Source organism: Rhodnius prolixus, unplaced genomic scaffold (genome assembly GCF_049639745.1).
Source record: "Rhodnius prolixus isolate KJV_2025 unplaced genomic scaffold, Rpr scaffold_1, whole genome shotgun sequence".
NCBI classification, from domain to species: domain Eukaryota; kingdom Metazoa; phylum Arthropoda; class Insecta; order Hemiptera; family Reduviidae; genus Rhodnius; species Rhodnius prolixus.
Window position 1 is genome coordinate 55,161,287 of NW_027411581.1, and position 20,779 is coordinate 55,182,065.

The window sequence follows — 20,779 nt, forward strand, 5'->3', positions numbered from 1 at the left end:
TTCATTAAAATGATTTTCAATAAGGAAATCATTTAATGTATTTATGTTTAAATGCAAAGATTGCGGTAAGAGAAAGTCTTGTGATAAAAGTAGTTCGCCACAATACTTTAGTTCTACTAATCCATTGTTAACGCCAGCTCCACAGTTAATACAGTCAAGTGAAGAAAATGGGAGATAGACGATGACATGCTCCAACAGGCGAAAGTGACCGAGTCACTTCAATATTAAACTTTCTAAAGAGCTTTCACACAGTTCAACAAATATATTCGTACGGTTTTCATATAACATGACCTTCGAGTGTGAAACTTTTAATACATAGATTTAAAACCATGCACAGATCACTCTGATTACTGTGAGAAATTAAAACAATGCTCTTACTTTCTCTTAATGTTGTAAGCTGTATAGTTATTTTAGTATAGAGCAGATTTCTAAGCGGAAATTTTTGTTTAAAAAAAACCCTGATTTAGCAGAAATTATTTTCAGCCAATATTCTGTGCGGGGCATTCGCACATATTAGCGAATCATCTATAATCTAAATCTTTAACACTACCAGAACTCCGACAATTTGGGCTACTTTTTTTCTAATATTAATAAGGAAAGAGTTACCTCTGTTAATTTTAACCCAGTTGCTAGCCTGTAAAAGTTCTATATTAACGGTGGTATTCTTAAGGAACTTTTACAAGAATCTGAGCGTTTTATTTAAAAAAAGTTCTTCCTTTTAAATAAAATTCTCTTGAAAGATCTAAACCTTCTTTTGTTAGGTGAAGATCATCGCAAGATATTTAACAATATTAATAAATTTCACACGTGATGTACAGATACGCGTTAAGTTGCAGGGTAGACTTCCCGCTAAAGTACTACTTTACGATATTTTTTTTCTTCAAAATCAGAATTTTAACAACTCATTAAGGGAAATGAAATTAATCACTAAAATTCCAAACTTGGAAGAATTCACACTACCGAAATGTGAATTTCCTGAAGGTAACAGTGGTAGCTTATGTATTTCATAATATTTAAGATACGTTCCTTCAAATAAATAAATAAATGAAATAATTATAAATTTCTAGTTTTGAATTTTGCAATAATGCTTTTCATTGCTTAGGTAGGTAACGAAGATAATGAGCTGGAAATTTCCTTTACCTTAATCAATTTTTTTATGGCATTCTAATTATACATAAAATTTTCCACCAATATAAGAATAATTCGTAACTAGATATAACTATTATTTATTCATAACTATTTACATATTTTTGACGAAATAGATGTATACATTTACGAACCGAAGACAAGGACAACCACAATATAAAAATTAGCAATTTGTAAGAAATAGAAAATAATTTTATTGTCATTGCTTCTTATACTTTTTTTGCATCATTAAATGATAATGTTAGATATGAAATACTACTGGTCTCTTTCTCTCTCTCTCTTGGCAAATGAATAGCACGGAAAAAGTTCTTCTTCAGATTTTTGAAATTTAATAATAACTGGAGATGTTAAGCTGAATTTTTCTGAAAGTTCAGTTAACCAAAAACTACGTGGTAAATAAAGCCATAAGTTAGAGTGAGCACTCAATGTGGCTTACATGGTAGCTTAAAGGTAAATATGCATTTATTAATTTCTTACGGTAAAACCCCGAGGGAAAAACTAAAATTTGGGATCCTCTCCATTACTTCCTTCCATTTTTCATTTATTTTTTCTCTTGGTTCATTAAAAGATAATTTAAACTGTTGACTATAACTTACATATACCTAAAACTTGCTAGGGATAATTGTTTTATTCTGATAATAATCAGGATTATTAAAAATAATATATTAATTGTCTTTTTTTAATAAATTAATAATTAAAGTGGATAAGGAAATCATCACCTAGTAAACCCTTGGCTCGTTTAAAAGGCCAACTGAATTTTCTCATGAAACCTAAATCAATATTTAATGTTTCACATTCAAATGTGGGTATTTCCGTGCTAATCTTAAATTAAATTAAATTAATTGTTTCCTGGAAGCTTGTCTTTAGGGTTGACAAGGATTATGGAGGAAGGTATCTGTCCTATTATCTACAATTAATTACATCCTCGTATTTTTATCTTACAGGAATAAGAGGATTTGGCGACTCCATGTAGGTCTCCAACAGCTGAATTAGTCGTTTTTTCGGCTGCTGCTAATTTATCTAATTTTATTGTATAAATTTGTTATGTAAATAACTTTATAGTTAAACCTTCTACTTCATTACTTCTACCGCAAGATAAGCTTCTGGAGCACCCACCTCCAGATATTGTTTGCGATGTTTGGCTCTAATTTCTACATCTTGGATATTAAATATCTTAAGAGATATTATTAAATCAAGCGGACTGCAAACTTCTATTTTATTAGGGATGGATAGTCGAGAGGTTTCCCACAAAGTTAGGTTCTCGCTCGATTGATAAGAAATCTTTCAAATTATTTAGTGTTCACTGTTTTACAGAAAATTACTAAATAAAATGTACTTAATAATCTTTTACTTATGTATTTATTTTTCATAATCTGCAACGTCGTGCTCCCACATTACGATAGATACTTACTCACATACAAAATAAAGACAATAGGGCGTTCTCAGGCATTGGCAATTATTATACTGCATAATAGGCCCTGCTGTTCAATTTATGCTTCTTCAATTAAAAAAGAAAAGTCTGTGTTCTAACACTTTATTCATTAAACTAAGAATTTGTAAAACGAGTTTAAATTAAGGGAATTTAGATGGGAGCCTCTCTTTCTCTTGAACTTGCTCTGAGACAATTTTTCCCAGAAAATTATTAAATGAAAATTGAGGTGTAGTCATAATTCAAAAACAAATTTTGTTACTTCATACCAACATTTCGGTAAATATATTACCTTCTTGAGGGTATTGTAGAAAATGTTTGTCGAAAACCAAAATTATCATTAAAATGAAAGTTACAGACCTATCTGTATGAAACAGAAGTATGAATTTGGATTAAATCTTAAAAAAAAGTAAATTACCCATAAATAAAAGCGACACTCCAGCGAAAAATTTTCTTGAAACGCAAAATTCTAGCAACACATATAATGTTGTGACCGTAGGTAACCGAGACGAGACCACTCTCTGCCTGAAGAAATCTTATTTGAAGTTTCAAATAAACGTTATAAATCAACAGAAAATGAAAGTAAATTAAAGAAAATCGATTTTAGAAAGAATATTAAAAAGTAAAAAATCCCTTGAAAAGTGACATTTGTGGTCGTGCGATTTTAACTTACATTTTGCTAGCATTATGTAGATCCCAAGCAAAATTTAAAGTATGAGCAACCTGCAATTTTCCGTTTTTTGAATTCGTGTTTATACCCACATTCAAAGGCTATTTTGTAAAAACCTTTTTTTTTTTTTATTTTAGACTAAACAAAATTTTAATTTTGTTATAAATATTCTTAAGAGAAAGTAAAACAAAGTTTGATCGTAGAGGTTTCGTTTTAGAGTGTAAAAGGAAATAAATGATGATCCTATTAATGGCGCATTTAAGTATGAAAAATTACAAGTATGAAAAACTGGAGTTTAAAAAACTTCGTTCTTTAGGATAAAATATAGTTCGTATTATCAGTACAGAATAAATTTTCCTTACGATTACGTGGAATTTATGCTAATACTCATAACTTATAACAAATATAAGGTCACTTAATTCTCTTGGTTTAATAATTGTAGTCTTTCCTTGTTTTAAATACAAAGTCAAGAAGTTTATTAAAGTTGCCTAATAAATGATAAATAAAATAATATTTTAACTGAATATGAATAAAAAAAAAATTATAATGTAAAGACACTTTGAGGGATACATCTTAAATCATTTAGGCGCCTCGGTAGCCGAGCGGTTAGAAGCAAGGCAAAGGTAAGATCTATTGTGGAACTGGTTTCGATTCCCGGTCAAGGCCTTGCACTTTATTTATTGGTTAATATGAGAATTTAAGCCTGCCTGAAAAAGTAGGTATTTCTTCCCTCTTTTCTTAAGTTGGAAATGCAATCTAAGAGGTCTAGAAGGAGATTTCAAGAATAGATACACTCTACATAATATATAAACTGAAATCAAATACTATGAAATAGTTTTATTAAAAAATAAAATTATAAACTTACTTTTGCTCTCTCTTGCCGGTCCTGGGCAAGGTCCTTTATCTAGGTAACATCTACTATAAGCATCCAATAATCTTTTATTATTCAATATTTCTTCAACATTAATATCATATTGTGCATAAATTGTGATTAAAAAGGAGGTGAGAAAAACACCTATTATTAATTTCATTTTTTTACACATCAAAGTAGAGAATCACTTTTAAAAAAAAGAATTTGGAAAAGCGTGTTTAAATAACAAACTGTTATATTACTCCAGTCTCTGGTCATTAGTTTCTAACACCATCTTATTTTAATAGATGTTCTCCCACCTTCATCTCATGAACAGACAGTCGTTTTCATTAAGCCCCTCTCCAGTATCTTCGCAACAATAGAAACTTCTTTTTTTAACTTGCAGGAAATAGAGAAGAGAAAAAAGATTTTAGATTTAGAGAAAACAAAGTTCTCTTGCAAAAGTTTTAAAATTTCTTTCTGAAATTACTTTCCGTAAACTTGGATTTAGTAAAAATATTTGATGACCATTTTTATTATGATTACAGTTGGCATAAATATTTAAAAGTATCGTATTTATAAAATTTAAAGAAAAAATATTAAAATGTTATTTCCGGCTTGAGCGTTGATCGAATCTTTCTTGTAAGATGCTCTATAAGTTATAGCGCAAGCGCCTTACATAAAACTTGCTTTCCAATATATCAATACTTTTTTTCTCTGCTTTGATACAATTCTTGCATGTAGTGCATCAGTAACAGCAAATCCGATCTCTACCTCTCTCTTATTCGGTAACATCTAAAAAATTACACCTAGAAGTAGGCCAACAATTACGATATGAGCACTGGAGCAGGCATTGATAAGACTCAAACTCACTGCTCTTCATCAGGCTAATGGGTGAAAAAATTCATCATAACATCTGGAGTAGATGTTTTGGAGAATGGAAGGGAACAGTCAGCGCCAGTGGGCAATATATTCTAGACTAGTACTCCCATTTCTTCCCTGTGTAGGATGAATGGCCCATATGCTTAGCTAGGGCCTGATAACGATAATCCTGTACAGAATTATCAGAAGAAGAAAGAATGTATAGAATAACTCCGAGTGAAGGATGTGTAAGACTGAGAGGTGTTCTCTTTGGAGTAGAAAAATGCGCACCTTTACTTGCTACCCAGAAGTTTCTCTCCAAACTTGAGTAGTCAAAATGGGCTAGAGGGTGCACAACCGATCCTGGGTCGCGGTGGCATAGCTTAATCCCGACGGTAACAAATGAAATCTAATCTAAAACACAGAAAATTTCTTTTAACTAGAGATGTTATTCCAGGCGAGTTTGAGGTTGTTGCATTATTTGCTTAAATGATCTACCACAGGAGTTTTCGCTTCTATCTTCTCGATTACCGTTATCTCCTCATTCATTGTTTTGCTCACCTCCATCTTTTTCCATTTTTAGAGTTTATTCAAAACATTCAAGTTTAGATTAATTTTCCTGAAAAACAAGTAATTCAGATAAACATGATAGTCCTACATTTTATTCAGGCGATCATAAAAGTGTAAAAAAAAATTTATGGAGGCGACCCCCCAAAAATCTAAAAGAATTCAGATTTAGCAAAGAACTGGAAAAATAATTCTGTAGCGTGACTTAATTTTTGTACAAAACCTTATAGTAGCAGTCACTGGCATTGCACAATGCTGCAGGAGAATGTGTATAGGTTCTCAGTGTGTACGAAAGTCAATTAATATATTTTATACAATATAATCTTTTATTGTATTATTTTTGTACAAAAGACAGGAAAAAAAAATTATATTTTAATTGCATGAAGTTTTCTGTTAAGATCTTCAAATTTCAGTATTTTACGAATAAAGAAATCTCCATAACAATTTGCCACTTTTGTATCAGCAATATGTATCATATCGTGATCCATATAAAAATCGATCTAAAAATAAAAGAGATTAAATATTTTCTTTGTGAAAAAGCCAAACATTAATTTTATAAGGAAATAGTGTTTTTAATTATAACAATTACTTCGGATCCAGACTGGAAGGATCCTTCAAGGCCTGAAGTTCCTTTAGTCCACACAACATTTTTCATTTTGTGTTTAAAACAGAGTAGGTCGGTTCTCAATAGAGCCTTACTGTTTTCTAGTTCTTCCTTTGTGCCAGCTTTACTCATGAACATAGCCAGCTTGCTCAGTGGTAATGTCGTGTAAAGTTTCAAGTAGCTAAGAAACAAAAATGTATTTTTAAATTTGTAATGTCTTTTTGTTAAGGTAGTGAACACAATAAATTTTTACCTTCGTGCATGAATGGGAAACCGGAAACTATTGAAAAAAAGTATAATTTCTTAATTTAAGATAATTTTATTCATGTACACTAAAACTATTCTTCTTTGTACCTATTGAAATCAACACAATCACATGATAGAAAACTGATGTCCGGTTGATCCATGAATCCGAACAAGATTTCTATTGTGGCTCTGGAAGAGCTTAGAAGACAAAGCTTATCTGCAGGGATTTTAGTATGTGCATTGAGATAAATATCTCTAAGTAGAAATCAAACAATAAATTTGATTTACCCCCTCATATAGAGCATGGCAGTAAGAAGGCGTAGAGTATCTTTTGGATTGCAGGAAGATCTCTTGGAGGATATGAGGTGAAATCCGATAAACAAGTAAAACCGATTATGTAGTAATGCAATAGCTTGGGATACAGATAGAAGTTAATGAAACACTTTAGAGAGTATGATGCATGACCTGCTTAGTTGTAAATAAAGACATCGACGTTGGAAGCGCTTTTGCTTCAGCTCACTACTTTCGAAGAAGCAATGCTGCTATCTCTGGACGCGATGCAGAGGAAAAAGGCCACAAGTATTCAACGGTGACAAATTTAAGCTACTATTAAAGAGGAGCTGTTTGATAATTGACGATCTGTAGATACTTCTCATCTCACAAATGGACTTTGGTCTATCGCAAACGTTAGCTACTCTGTAGTTTTTTGTGTGAAACATAATGATATAGCCAATGTATTGAAAGCTTCACTAGGCTTTTAGAAAGAAGGTGCAAGAAAGAAGAGCACAAGTTTTCTTGACAGGTATAATTTTTTGAAGGTTAGAATGAACAACGGCTTTGATGACAATAGATAGGATGAATGTATTTGATCTTGAACTAATCTAAGAATAACGGCAAAATCATATTGCATTGGAAGGGGGAGTTTTGAGGTCAAAAGGCGCTTCAGTGCTTCCGTGCTCTCTTTATTCGCCCAAAATTTTTTCAAATTTTTGTTAGTGGCATAACCATATCACTGAGAGAAACAGAGCCAGCACTTTGAAACGACAGAAGAGATGAAACTGGTCATAGTCAGCTAGTTTTTTTTTATATTTATTCATTTATTTATTATTTTTAATTTAAGGAGCGTCAACATCTGAGGTTATTAGCGCACGGAGCTTTTTTCAACGCATTGCCTGCCTTTGGACAGTGTTTTCTTGTTTCAGACACCACTGTCCATCACCAGATAGTGAGATGTGAGAAACCGCAATGAAGAGAAAATCTAAGGACCAGTAGCTGGATTCGAACACGTGATCTCCGTGTTGGAATCCAGTATTCGCTAACCACTCAGCTAATCTCTTTCCTCTTAATCAGCTATTATTATTATTATTTTAATTTTAGATCTCTTACTAATAATGAACACTATGGTTGAGCTAAGATCAACGGCTGTCTACGGAAATTTATTGTATAAGACCCTTTTCAGGACGCAATAATTATAGATCGCTTGACCCACTCCACCAATTATTATAATTTAACCTACATAAAATAACGAGCTCAAAACTAAGTTCTTGAACACGTCATAAATAGTACCTAATACGACAAGCTAAGTCTTCGCACCTTTAAATTTGAAGAAGTTGTTAGCATACTTCATAGGAAATGCAATTAATAGCAATAAGTCATGAAATCGGGAAAATTATAATTATTGTTAGTCCGGCCTGTAAAAGTTGTTCAGTTGGGGTCTCTTCTCCAGGCTACAAAGTTAGTGCTAAGTGCCAAGGTGCTGAAACTGACGCTCAATGTGGCAAACCATCAAATGCAGAAAATCCTCGCAATGAATAATAAATATGTACTTTGTATATCAGTAATTAAGTACTTTCCTAGTTTGATGATTACTTTTTTCGTACGATCTACAAAACTGTAAATTACTAATTTACCAATTTCAATTACTAAATTTACTAATTCAAATTTCTAATTTTTTAAAAACAAAAAACCTTCTAATAGTTGGCAGATTGATTTGCTGTTTAACTTCATCCATGAAAACTGAAGTTTGGTGTTTTGTAGCCTCCTTTATGTAGTCTTCTGCCGGTGCTGTCGTTGGTGGCGGTGAAGGAGAAAGAAATTTTGGACAAGCAAATTGAAAGCATGCTTCGAATTCCTATAAAAATATTAAAACACACTCATAGTGAATCTACAATCCAAATAATGGGTGGGAGAATAAAAAAAAAAAAACAAAAACGTACAGACAAATCTCCTTGCTGCATTTTACCCATTTTATCATGGTAATTCTTCTCTCTCAAATGCTGGTGTATAGATTCGTCAATACATTGAGGATGTAGCACCAAACATATAGCTAGTAGATGATACATCTGATCTGTTTGCTTATTAATCTGGAATATGAAACATAAAATATATTTAGAAAATGTTAGTAACTACTTTCCGTATAAATTAAAAAAAATCAACAAAATACCTGATCATTTTGATACGTTCTAGATTGGAATAACTGTTTAGTACGTTGAATGTACAATAAGATTGATGAAAATGTTCTTATAGCGTCAGCGTAACGTCTCATCATCATGTACGCGAAACCAACATAGTAAGAGGTGGATATCTGGCAAGCAGGCACATGAGAATACTGAAAATAAGTAATAAGCTTGTTAGTTTTTATTCTACTTCGCATATCCGGTTATGCCGAACAGTCAATTAATTTTAAGCTATAAGCTCTTTTGGTAAAATTGGGCTTTATTTAACTCTAAGGCGGCTGTACAGGCACACTACTCGCACCTCGAGTACAAATAGAGGAAGTGTTCAGCGGACCGCCAAAGACTCAGAGAGAGGATTAAAGGAGGACAGATGATTTTTTTCTAATAGTTTTTTAATCTTTGTACATTGAAAAAGATGACTACTTAGATACAAGATTTGGAGTATTCTTTAACTTCAAATTCCAACACATATTCAAAGATTATACAGTTCGTAAAATCGTATTTTACACCAAAATAACATTTTAGTGGAGCCTTCCACCCGTAAAACGCATTTCCCAAGAAATATTATTGTAATAACATTTACAGCTCTTCTAGTAAGTAATTGTCGTATTCGGAGAAAGTCTTGGAGCTTGTTTATGAAATTTAGAAAAGTAATAAATCGATACAGTAAAGTTGGCACGTTCACGGTAATTCCTTTTATCCATAATAAGGCATCCGTAAGCTCCATCCATTCAGGCTGTAACTGAGAAAGTTACACACTTTCCGAGAGAAAAAAAGAACCAAAAACGATACTAAGGCAGTCCCTTCCATGGTATCCCCCAAAATAGCTACGGCCCACTGATCGAACATAATTTTCATCTTAACCATAGACCTTCTCTCTACCTGAAGGCTGATGGATTCTAAACACTTCAAGCAACAGCTAATTAACCTCTAGATATTTTCGGCTTAAGATTACAAGAATGTCTGAGAGATTCATTTTTGTTTTGTTTCATGTGTTCTATTGCTCTAGTTTCCGCCATTCAGCTCGTCTTCAATAAGAAGCATGATAACTGAAAAAGCCTCCAAAATAGTGTAATAAACAAATAAAAATATTTTTTCTTTAACAAACTGCAATCTGAGGTTCCAAACATCGGACATTTAAGAAAATTTATTCCTTTTTGGCCACAGCCAACTATTGCAATTTGTATTGTAACGAAATCCAAACATCAATTTATTAATAAATTTTTTTTTTGTTTACCTTCTTATGGATTTCAATGTTTTCCAAAACTTTAATTGCTTGATAATAATCACCAAGCAATGAATGAAGTCTTAACAAGCCAACTAAACTGAAGTAACCAAGCATTTTATACAGCGAATGTCGTCCGAATTCACCAGCAACAGAATCCGGATCGCCGCCACTCGCATATACCTTAAAATAAATAGTTTATAAATTTAATTAAATACACATAATATTACATTATTACATTTTTTTAAAAGACTTTTATAGGTTAAAAAAATAAAAATAAAAAAAGAAATGACTGTTATATTCAAATAATTGTTGGTATTTAGCCCAGTCCACAAAATTTAGTTAAAATTTTTATTTTTGTACTTCATGATAGATTATTGTATTAAAACTAATAATAATAATTTAAAAAAATGCAAACCACATATGCAACAATAAAAAAACATGAAAGTTAAATGCATGCACCGGGCTTAAATTCCATATTACATTTCAGATCATTTTTTCCGGTTCTTAGGTGTCACAAATATAGTTAATGAAGGTTAATAGTTAAATGATGTATAATTTAACGGGCGTCAATATCAGAGGTAATGGTAATAACCTTTTCTAGTGCAATATCGTCAGACAACCATTCTGTTTAGAGGCTCCTTAAGAAGAGAACGTCTGAGAGCAAGCTTACTAATATAAAAATAACGATTTAAAAATTTTTCCAAATTTTTCTTTCAAGATGTCAAAAGGAGAAAATTTTACCGCAGGCGAATTATACACAGATCCAGATGGAGAAAGTAAAAAAGTAGGGAAATTTATTTAGCAATTATTTTCGAAAAATTCAATTAAGAGAAAGGCTTAAAAAATATCTTATAGATGTTTGAAATGTGCTTAGTAAGTCCTGAGTAGAAATAATGTTAATTACTATTATCAACAAAAAAAATTTCTACCTACCTCAAGTTGTTTTTTAATATTTGATTTGTCCACCAATGAATGAAGCACATTAAGCACACAAAGTACATTCCATACTCGGCTGTTTGCATTCAACTGGGCAAGTTCTTCTTTGGTTTTGTTTTGTAATTTAGCTCTATATTGTGAAAATGATTGAAATTGGTAAATGAATTCATCGACCAATTCCCATAACCATTGATCAGGAAGAACCAAATCAACTGGTTGTTCTTCACCTTAATTTTTTACAAAAAAGAAATACATATATATAAAAATATGGATAGTTATCTATGAAAAATTACCTAAATGAGGGCTAAATACTTACTTAACATACAATTGAGCAAATCACAGTAATTAAGAAAAGACTGAAATCGATGTTCCAAAGTTATGACATTTGGTATTCGAGCATGAAGATGACGAAAATAAAGCTCTTTGTACAAAATGCTGAAAACCTAATTTGAAAATAAATGGAATGAAGAATATAAAGGATAAATGTTAACATTTAGGTAAAGTGAGCAGAGCTTACTCTGTCATTTCCTACGATAGCTGCTACTTCTGATTCTTCAGGCCACGATCTTTTTTCATAATATTGCTCCGTCAATTTTGGGAAGCTAAAAAAACAAGTGTAAAATAACAAGCTCAGAAGTTATATCTACAAGGAGTAACTAAAGGATATCTAATTATATTTATTTTTGATTACTTGTTCTCATAAAGATTCTGTATTTCAAAAACTAGACCTTCTCTGATCACGTTGTTAAAATAAACAAGAAAATTCTTAACACTTTCTGGAATCTTGTAATACTGCCTGTTTTCATAGTCAAGATCAGCTGCTGGATCTCCAGAATGTGGTTCATAATCGTATCCTACATGTCCGTACACATCGTACCCACGATCATATCCGCCTCCCTACAATAAACAGATAAAACAAAGTACTGATAAACAAATAACTAATCAAATTAAATCTAATTATGATTAAATCTCAGGTAAGGCAGTAAATGTTCCCATATTTCATCTTTAAAAAAAATCTATCAATATTCTACAAGAAGTTTTAGTATACCTCATAATCGTCGTAGGCTCCTCCAGAGTACATGGTTTCTCAATTGTAATGAAAAATATGTTTTCAATTACTAACTAAAACGGGCAGAATACTGGGTAACCACAGAAAGGTTATGTATTATCGTCGCTTTGCTGTAGCAGTGATCCAACAAAATGTGTGGAGAGATTGATTTTGAAACGCACGTGATTTTAATTTTCGAATAGTCATGTTTTATTAACCGCATTCAAAATAATGTTTGGTCTATAAAAAATGTGTTTATTTTCTTTCATAGATTGTGGGAAATTATGAATGTGTAAAATGAGCTAATTAAAGACTCAGGATCTAATGATTTCAACCAGTTCCTTTTTATTTAATAACTTCAAAAAATATCACTGTGTTATTACAGAAATGTATTGTTTTTCTCATGGACACGATAAAAAAGTGATTTTAAAATCCTATATCTAGCGATACTCTCAGTTTTTATAAATCTCCATCTACGTTACGTAAATGAAGATTTTTTTTTCCTAATTTTTCTTTCTAAAAATAAATACAAGTCATATAAATTTATTTTCTTCCATTTTTCTAAAATTTAATAGTTATGATATACAATATCATTTTCTGCTCCACATCAACTATCTTCTATCGATAGACGTAATGTGTTGGAACACAATGCTATTGTAAATAAAATTATGTTTTGTGCACATGTGCATAATCGGACCGCAAAATTAATGCCTTCATAATCAACGAGCAACATATATTGCTAAAACTGCATCACTTATGATCCCTCTGACGGCAATAATTTTAATTTAATTTAAATAAAAACGAAATGCCCAAACCTTTTTATACTAGGGTATTTTGAGACAAAGGATGAAATAACAATCATTTTGTGAGTAATTGATAAGTAGCGACGAAATCAGTATCAGTACGGAATTTGAGGAAGAGGATAGAAGAGAGAATAGACTGGATCACTGTAAATCATGATTCTTGTTCACATTATATTAATGAGGGATCAAATCCCCATGCAGTATCATTCATTGTAAAACCATGTATCTACTTGTAGCATTGTAGCAAGTGAGAGTAGTGTATCCGAATAAATGTAGCAAGTGACTTTACATAACAAACCATCGGACCTTCTCCGATTAACAACAATAATTATGAAGAGATATTTCACAAAGATCTTTAAAATTGTTAACAGCCTTTAGCAGTTGATTTGTCATTTTCCTTATTTTGTGTAGTATGATTTTCTGATGCAAATTTAATTGAATCACACAACTTCTTAAATGTGTCTCTCTATAACTAATCCAAAAATAAGTTAGTAAAACTCATCCGTAAATTAGGTACATCATTAGATAGTACATAGCTTAGATCCTTATTATAAATGTTTCATCTCAAGTGGGATAATTTAAACGTGAACATTTTATTCAGGTAAGCAAAAATTAAAATGCATCTTTACAAATAAGATACTTCTTGTTTGTTCACTTTTTTTAATTTAAGGCGCGTCAAGATCAAAGGCATGGTACCTTTTTCCTTCCGTATTGCCTTTTTCAGTGAAGCGCCGACCTTTAGGCTGGAAACATAGTGGAGCGGCGAGCAAAGCGGCGATGATAGCGAAGAGCAAAGCGGCAGAAACAAAAACTAGAAATAGATAGAGTTGCTCTATCTTCGCTTTGCTCGCCACTATGCGCGGTCCCATATGTTTACTTGTGTTTGATTTCGCCGCTTCGCTCTTCGCTATCATCGCCGCTCCACTATGTTTCCAGCCTTAGACAGTAGCTGCTTGCTATAGAAAACCTGTCCACACATCTATGAGCTTAAGAGGCTCCTAGAAAGAGAAAAATAGGGCAAGTAGCGGGATTCGAACTCATTTCTCTAGCCAAAAAAGCTATTCCATTTTCGATGTTTATATTATCTTTTGGGTCGGGGGAGGCGCAACAACTGCTGCTGTTATAGGTGTAAAATTCAATTACCCCAAATCTATAAGTCGAAATTGTCAAACCTTGTACGGTAGATGGCCATAGAGAGGTGCCATTCGGGAGAAATTTCCTCAGTGCCGGAAAAAATTGGGACGACAAGTGCGACACAAAACTTTGAGGACGTCATCTCTCAAATATTATCTTTTTTTTTTCTTTTTTTTCCCAAATATTATCTTTGAAAGTGCAATTATTACAGATTCTTTTAATATTAATAACTTTATTAATTTTATTATATTTTTAAAATAACAAAGTTGCACTCCAGTAGAAAACTGGGTTCTTTCCGCTCCAACCATTATATTGTACCTTCAAATAATATTATAATCAAAATTATCATTTCGAGTTTTTTTAAAATTCATACTATTTTAACTTTAGTTAGAAACATAACTAACTTGGTTAAACAATTGGAATCTCAAAGGTCAATCATATGCTTCATTTAAGTAAAAAGTATAATTCGCTTAATAATCAATGCTATAAATATACATAAAATGGTACATTTTTTAATTACAGATTTATAGTTATCCTTAGCACTTAAATATGTATATCAATTGAAATTTAAAAATATGTTTTTTAAAAATAGTTTAATTTGAACACATATTCTAAAAATCGGACATTCTTATTTAAATATATGCAATGCTTGTTGTATCCAATTCTGATGCCAACGTACACTCTGGAAAGCTTTAATGTGCTTTTCAAATTGGGTTTGTTCCTTATGAGGAAATCCAGAAAACCATTCAATTAGCTGGGCAGATAATTCAGTAGCATCTTTAAACACCAAACCATTTTCGCCATTTTTTACCAATTCACCAACGCTATTTGAGAAACCAGAAATAATAATTATAATAGAAATAAAGATTAGTAATAATTGAAACTCAAAGGTCAATCATATGCTTCATTCAAGTAATAAGTATAATTCGCTTAATAATCAATGATATAATAAATTTATAATTTAACAAGAAATTTACTCACCATTTAAAATCATGCGCTAACACTGGAAGGCCACAACCAAACATATCCACCACCTTCATGGGCAGATCAAGACCACTTGAGGAAGTATGAAGACTTACACCCAAATCTGCACTACCTAGGAATTTAAAATTGTTATAGTTCAGTTATAATGAAATAATTTCTAGGATTATTCTACTTTCTCTTGGGTATTTTTTAAAAATGATTTAAGGCGCGTCAACATCTGAGGTTATTGGCGTCCGGAGCTTTTTTCAGTGCACTGCCGGTCTCCGGGCAGTGTTCTCTCGTTACAGACAACATTGCCCATCACCGGACAGTGAACTGTAAGAAACTTCTAGGAAGAGAAAATCCATAGGCCAGCAGGTGGATTCGAACCCGGGACCTCTGCGTAGGAATCCAATACGCTAACCGCATAGCTAATTCCCTCCCTTCTTGAGTATTAAATTTATAAAACTGAGTTTCACCGAAAAAAAATCTAAGGTCCTAAGAGTCAGGAAAATTGATTTTTAGAAAGTGGTATGCGAACATTTAGCGATCACTATTTTTCAAAACGTTTTCGCATAGTTCCACTTTACAAATTAGGCTTTTCAATTCTTTTTTGAGAAGCGTTTTCAACATTACTCTACAAATATTTAAAGTGAAATTTTATTATTGTACAAATCTGTAATCAGTTTAACTGGATAGTTTGTTTTGTTAAATTTTCAAGTTTAAAGCAAAAATCCGTAAGTGAGAATTTCCAGGATTTTTTTTTTCAGAGTTCTCAATTTTTTGAAACCTCTTCAGTTTTCGTTTAAAGTATTATTTACATATAAGTACGTATAAATAAAACATATATGTATAAATACTTATAAATTAAACATATATGTATAAATACTTATAAATTAAACATATATATATATAAAACCCTAGAAATGACAAATGTGACGTCTAATTTGTCGAAGATGTAGCCGCAGTACTGTCCAGAAGTGAACTATTCACGGCAATGAGAAGGTTGATACGCCCGTTGTACCACTCCGAAGTTATGAATGCCACATACCTACAAGATGATAATTTTTCTTTAATAGAAGAAGTCTTTACCACTAATGCGCGGCAAGCCGCAAATAGCTCGTGGGACTGCGGCGAACAGACTAAAAAAATAGTTTTCGTATGAAACAAGATTCCGTGAATTAAATTTAATTAAAGTAGTTTGAACTTTCAGTATGCTGCCGGCCTCCGGACAGTGTTTTCTCATTACAGGGAACACTGTCCATCACAGTGCATACTTTCTGCTTCATGGAGCCTTCCGACTTTATTTTATATTCTATTATGAAAACTGATTCTTGGAAATACTGGGTCGACTACTCCCAGTTTTAAAAAACAGTTTTATTGTAATTCATTGAATTATTGAAGACAACATTTAGTCATGTAAATCTGTGACGATAGTTATACAAAATAAGATAAGATGATATGTCAAGCCTTTATGTACAAAATAAAATACATTAGGCAATATTATTTATTGATTATTGTGGAAATTGGCGCCCGGAGCCACCTCATGCATTGCTGGTTGCTGCAGAGCACCGCTCAATGAAGTTTAATTAACAACCCCCTACAGTGAGCTGCATTTGCTTCTGGGAAGAGATAATATAGGGACAACTCCAACTGCGCCGAACCCAGGGCCTACGCCGACTGAGCCCAACGGACTATCGCTGAGCAATCCTTAATTAAAAAATTTAGTACTATTTTTAAATAGATACCTAACAATAATGAATAATCTTCTTCTTCCAACCAAGGTGTTATTATAGAAACTTTATTCCATTTTGTGGCCTGAATAATGCCTATATAATAATCCTTCAGAGGACCTCTGCCAGTTATGACGCATACTAATTTTGGTAAATCATCTCGATCACATTTATCATAATCTGTAACAAGAATTTTTTTTTTTTTTCATCAAAGATTTCATATATTGAATATCTAAAAGGAGTTAAAGCAACAATAGACCAATTAAAGCTGATAGTAATATATTGAAATCTTCATCTTCAGTCCAGCTTGTGCTGGACACTAACAAAGCTGGCCGATCATATCTTAAAGATACAGCCCCGTTAGCTGTGACAGTCGTAAAAGCTGTTGAGTGAACACTTCCTCCAAGAACCGAATACCGTTGACTTAATCGGGTGAAAAGTTGATGTTTTTCTTCTAAGGGTGTCCGACGGAATTCTTCCGGTGGTCGATCATAAAGCACTGCAGCTCTAAAAATTATTATTATTAATTATTGATCAATACATGTGCAATTACAATCTCAATTATACCATATAATTTATTATTTCACCTACATTATACCCCATCTCTGAAGCAGATCCATTCTCATTGCTTTAGTAACACACATATTTGACGCAGCCTTTCTACCAAAATAACATTCAAACCAATAGGATAATTTTACTAAAAAACTTTTTTCACCCAAGGTTAACGCCATCATTGTATAAGCATAATTATGCCAATCAATTATGAACACAGCATGAGCAATTATTGTATACAACCAGGCAACTGCAAAGACTGGAATAGCCGGTGGGGTTTGGACAAAAACGTAATGAGATCTCCGTTTCATTAATAAGAACCACATCAATGTTAAGCTCTGCCAGATGACCTTAAAGATGTATGCAAGCAGCCGAGGCAGATCTGAAGTATAAAACATAATAAGGAGAGTGTGAAAATGAATTTTTGCTTCATAAAACTGCTAATCCTGACAGTCAATATTAATATGAATACTCACATTTATTGAATTCCGGTACGGTCGGTAAATATGAAATTTGAATATTTTTATTAGAAATTACTTGACGCTTAGGTTTGGCACCTTTATATCCAATAACAGTAACATGATATCCTTCTTCAGCAAGTGAAATACAGTGATATTGTAATCGGGGACTTCGCCCCACATCACCCAGGCCTACAACGCATACGTTTTTCTTGGGCATCTCGTCAGACTGAACTGTGGACGGAGTATCAAAATGACAGGAACCTGTATGGCAGTCTTCCATAGCTAAGATTAGATTTCAAAAGTCATAGGTCATGTAGTAGTACTTGACAATGATATTATAAGTTCGGGAATTTAATTAATACCTCTTCATTAAATAAAAATAGAACTAAGTACACAAAACATTTATTTTTACAATTAAACTTATTCAAAATAAAAAAGATGTCAATTATAAAAATTAATAACGAACATTATCTCGCCTACAAAACAAAATTGAACCGCCTAATCATTACTAAACTGGAATGCATGCACGTAAATGGTTACGTTGTTACTTGCTACGTTAACTGACTTTGGCAATTGTCAAAATGCGTTACCAGAATCCAAATATAAACATATTGCAACCTCCCAGGGTTAACTTTCCTCGCATGCTACCCTGCTCCTGCATTCCTAGTGTAGTTTGGGTTTGCAGCTTACCTGAGTTGAGTAAAATATTTGTTTTAGAAATAATGAATTTTGTAGAAAATATCGAACTTATAAAACAAGGTGCAGAAGCCAAATTATACAAGGGAATGTATTTAGGAAAGAATGTTATAATAAAAGAAAGATTTAAAAAAAAATATAGACATCCCATTTTGGATGAAAATATTGGAAAAGAACGATTAAAGGCAGAAGCTAGAGGAATAATGCGATGCAAGGTTGCAGGTGCGTAAATAAATCTATATTAAAAAAAGTTGAGACTAAATTTTTCATGTCTAATTAATATAAATTGAAGGTTTTAGGGAAATGATAGTCAGTTTTGTTGTGTAGGATCTGAGTCCTGTCTATTTTATTTATTCAATAGAACTATATATTTTTTTGTATAACGTACACTTGCCTTTTTCTTTTTTTTTTTTTATAGGTATTCTAACACCTACTGTCTACCTTATAGATCCAGTAAAGAGATGCATTGTAATGGAATTTTTAAGTGGTATAACTGTAAAAGATTTCGTCAATAATTCTTTAGCTTCTTCCAATGAACAATCGAAAAATAGTTTATCTCAATTAACTGGAAAAATCGGTGAAAATTTAGCAAAAATGCATCGTGAAAACATTATACATGGTGATTTAACAACTTCAAACATGATTGTTAATGGTAAAGATATTTACTTCATAGATTTTGGATTGAGTTTTGTTGGCAATTCAACAGAAGATAAAGGGGTTGATTTGTATGTATTAGAAAGAGCTATTTTAAGTACACATCCTACTGCTTCAGAAATATTTCAGAGTATAGTTGACTCATATAAAAAGATATATCCCAAGGAAGCTGTTGATATTCTAATTAAATATGAAGAAGTTAAAGCAAGAGGAAGGAAGAGAACGATGGTAGGATGAAGTATTTTTATATTTTGTTTATTCCAATAATTTAACTTTTTTTTTAATCATAAATAAATTATTCCAGTTTAAAGTGACTTTTAATTTTCAGGCCCTTGATAAATGAGATTCTTTTTGGTAATGGACAGAGAAAAGCTTTTGAAAACATTTATTGCTTTCCGCTGAACCTTTAGCCTTATTCAAAACTAGGAAATCAAATTTGTGCCTTAAGTTGTTCTTAGAGTAAACATTTTCTTCTGCCCTTTACCAAGAACTTTAATTTCCTTTCAATCTAATTATTTATTGTATTTTCTTTCATAGAGAGTTTTAATTTATATTATTTCCAAAATACTTTTTTAATAGTCCTGGGTATGCGAAAAAGTTTTATTTTTGGCGCACTAGATAGAACTGTTTTGCTCCATATATTTTTGGGCAGTCTAGAACAGCATTGATGTTCGATACCATTGATCGGTTACTTCATCGGATAGCAGGTGTTCGAAAATGTAGTTTTTGTTGCTGAGCCAACATAAATGTCGATTTTAAAAATAATTAAGCCAAAACCAATGCGACTTAAAAAGCGATTATGGCTCCCTAAAGCGACAAGAAGCTGTGCATAAAATGTACATGCCTAAAAAGTGTTAAAAGTACATGTATAGCTAGCTGAATGTTGAAGATGAGCAAGATTTTGACTAACTTGCCCAAGTTGTTTTGTACTCGGCGGTAGATATGTGTTCGTATAAGTGGTATAAGTACAATTATGATCGCTCGAATGCCACGATTACACAAGAGGGCTTGTCTAAGAGCATATATAAACGGAAATTTCACATTTTTTTATCCATTTAGTTGCTCAACCGCCAGTAAGGTTTCGGTCCACTTTATTTGCAAAAATTTGTAACAAACAGTTTAATCCAGACGTACTTTTTTAACACGATTATAATTAATATACGACTATCTGTTCGTAAAACTGACGGCAGGACAGTTGTATAAGGTTTGTATTGATTGGTTTCATTGGTGTTGGCATTTTAAATTTATACACAATTTTTTTCGGATAGGATGTGTCACTATCGTTTTTAACTTTTTTTCTGAGACTTTTTTTTAGATGGATTCTTGGGAGGATAATATTGTATTTCTGATGTTAACGAAGCTTATGTCCAAAACTTATACGATGGTACACGGTGGATGTCCGTTATAATGGATGTAACTTTGGGAGGGGGCGCGAGTACAAGAATATTTTCATATTGGTATATTTGTCTATATATTGAACAGTGAAAGATTCACTTTCATTTATAAATAAGCTAGGCTGTTTAATGTAAAGTATTCAATCTAGGAAAGAAAATAGTAAAAATGTAAATATTTTTTACTACAATGCAATATTAATTTATAATTCAATAATTTTTAAAAATATGTAGTTTTCATTTTTGAGTTTTAGAGTTTAAAAATTTTATATTTAGAATTGTTCTAATCAATATCAATGGAAGAATTCTTAATTAAATGCATTTTAAATAATTTCTGCATTGTTTATATGG

The 20,779-nt window shown here is 32.1% G+C and overlaps 3 protein-coding genes across 5 annotated transcripts; 1 reads left to right on the forward strand and 2 right to left on the reverse strand.

Moving 5' to 3' along the window:
- Positions 1-5,826: 5,826 nt before the first annotated feature.
- On the reverse strand, positions 5,827-12,202 carry eIF3l (eukaryotic translation initiation factor 3 subunit l). Its single transcript, XM_074144154.1, has 11 exons — positions 12,042-12,202; positions 11,685-11,890; positions 11,511-11,595; positions 11,310-11,436; positions 10,991-11,220; positions 10,067-10,237; positions 8,817-8,981; positions 8,590-8,736; positions 8,341-8,504; positions 6,113-6,308; positions 5,827-6,023 (listed from the first exon to the last, which is right to left on the reverse strand). The coding sequence occupies exons 1-11, from the start codon at positions 12,072-12,074 to the stop codon at positions 5,889-5,891; spliced, it is 1,659 nt and encodes a 552-aa protein (XP_074000255.1). The 5' UTR covers positions 12,075-12,202; the 3' UTR covers positions 5,827-5,888.
- A 2,219-nt stretch (positions 12,203-14,421) lies between these two features.
- On the reverse strand, positions 14,422-18,298 carry Alg1 (ALG1, chitobiosyldiphosphodolichol beta-mannosyltransferase). 2 transcript variants are annotated; one of them, XM_074144168.1, is made up of 7 exons: positions 18,164-18,298; positions 17,703-17,969; positions 17,266-17,608; positions 16,934-17,181; positions 16,690-16,854; positions 14,960-15,074; positions 14,422-14,802 (listed from the first exon to the last, which is right to left on the reverse strand). In XM_074144168.1, the coding sequence occupies exons 2-7, from the start codon at positions 17,965-17,967 to the stop codon at positions 14,607-14,609; spliced, it is 1,332 nt and encodes a 443-aa protein (XP_074000269.1). In that variant the 5' UTR covers positions 17,968-17,969; positions 18,164-18,298; the 3' UTR covers positions 14,422-14,606. The 2 variants fall into 2 exon arrangements, with proteins under 2 accessions (XP_074000269.1, XP_074000268.1); XM_074144167.1 differs by having other exon boundaries at positions 18,050-18,191.
- On the forward strand, positions 18,269-19,395 carry Tcs5 (TP53 regulating kinase). Of its 2 annotated transcripts, XM_074144173.1 has the most exons (3): positions 18,269-18,605; positions 18,802-19,265; positions 19,366-19,395. In XM_074144173.1, exons 1-3 carry the CDS (start codon positions 18,269-18,271, stop codon positions 19,378-19,380), a joined length of 816 nt encoding a protein of 271 aa, XP_074000274.1. In that variant the 3' UTR covers positions 19,381-19,395. The 2 variants fall into 2 exon arrangements, with proteins under 2 accessions (XP_074000274.1, XP_074000275.1); XM_074144174.1 differs by lacking the exon at positions 19,366-19,395 and having other exon boundaries at positions 18,802-19,347.
- Positions 19,396-20,779: the final 1,384 nt, after the last annotated feature.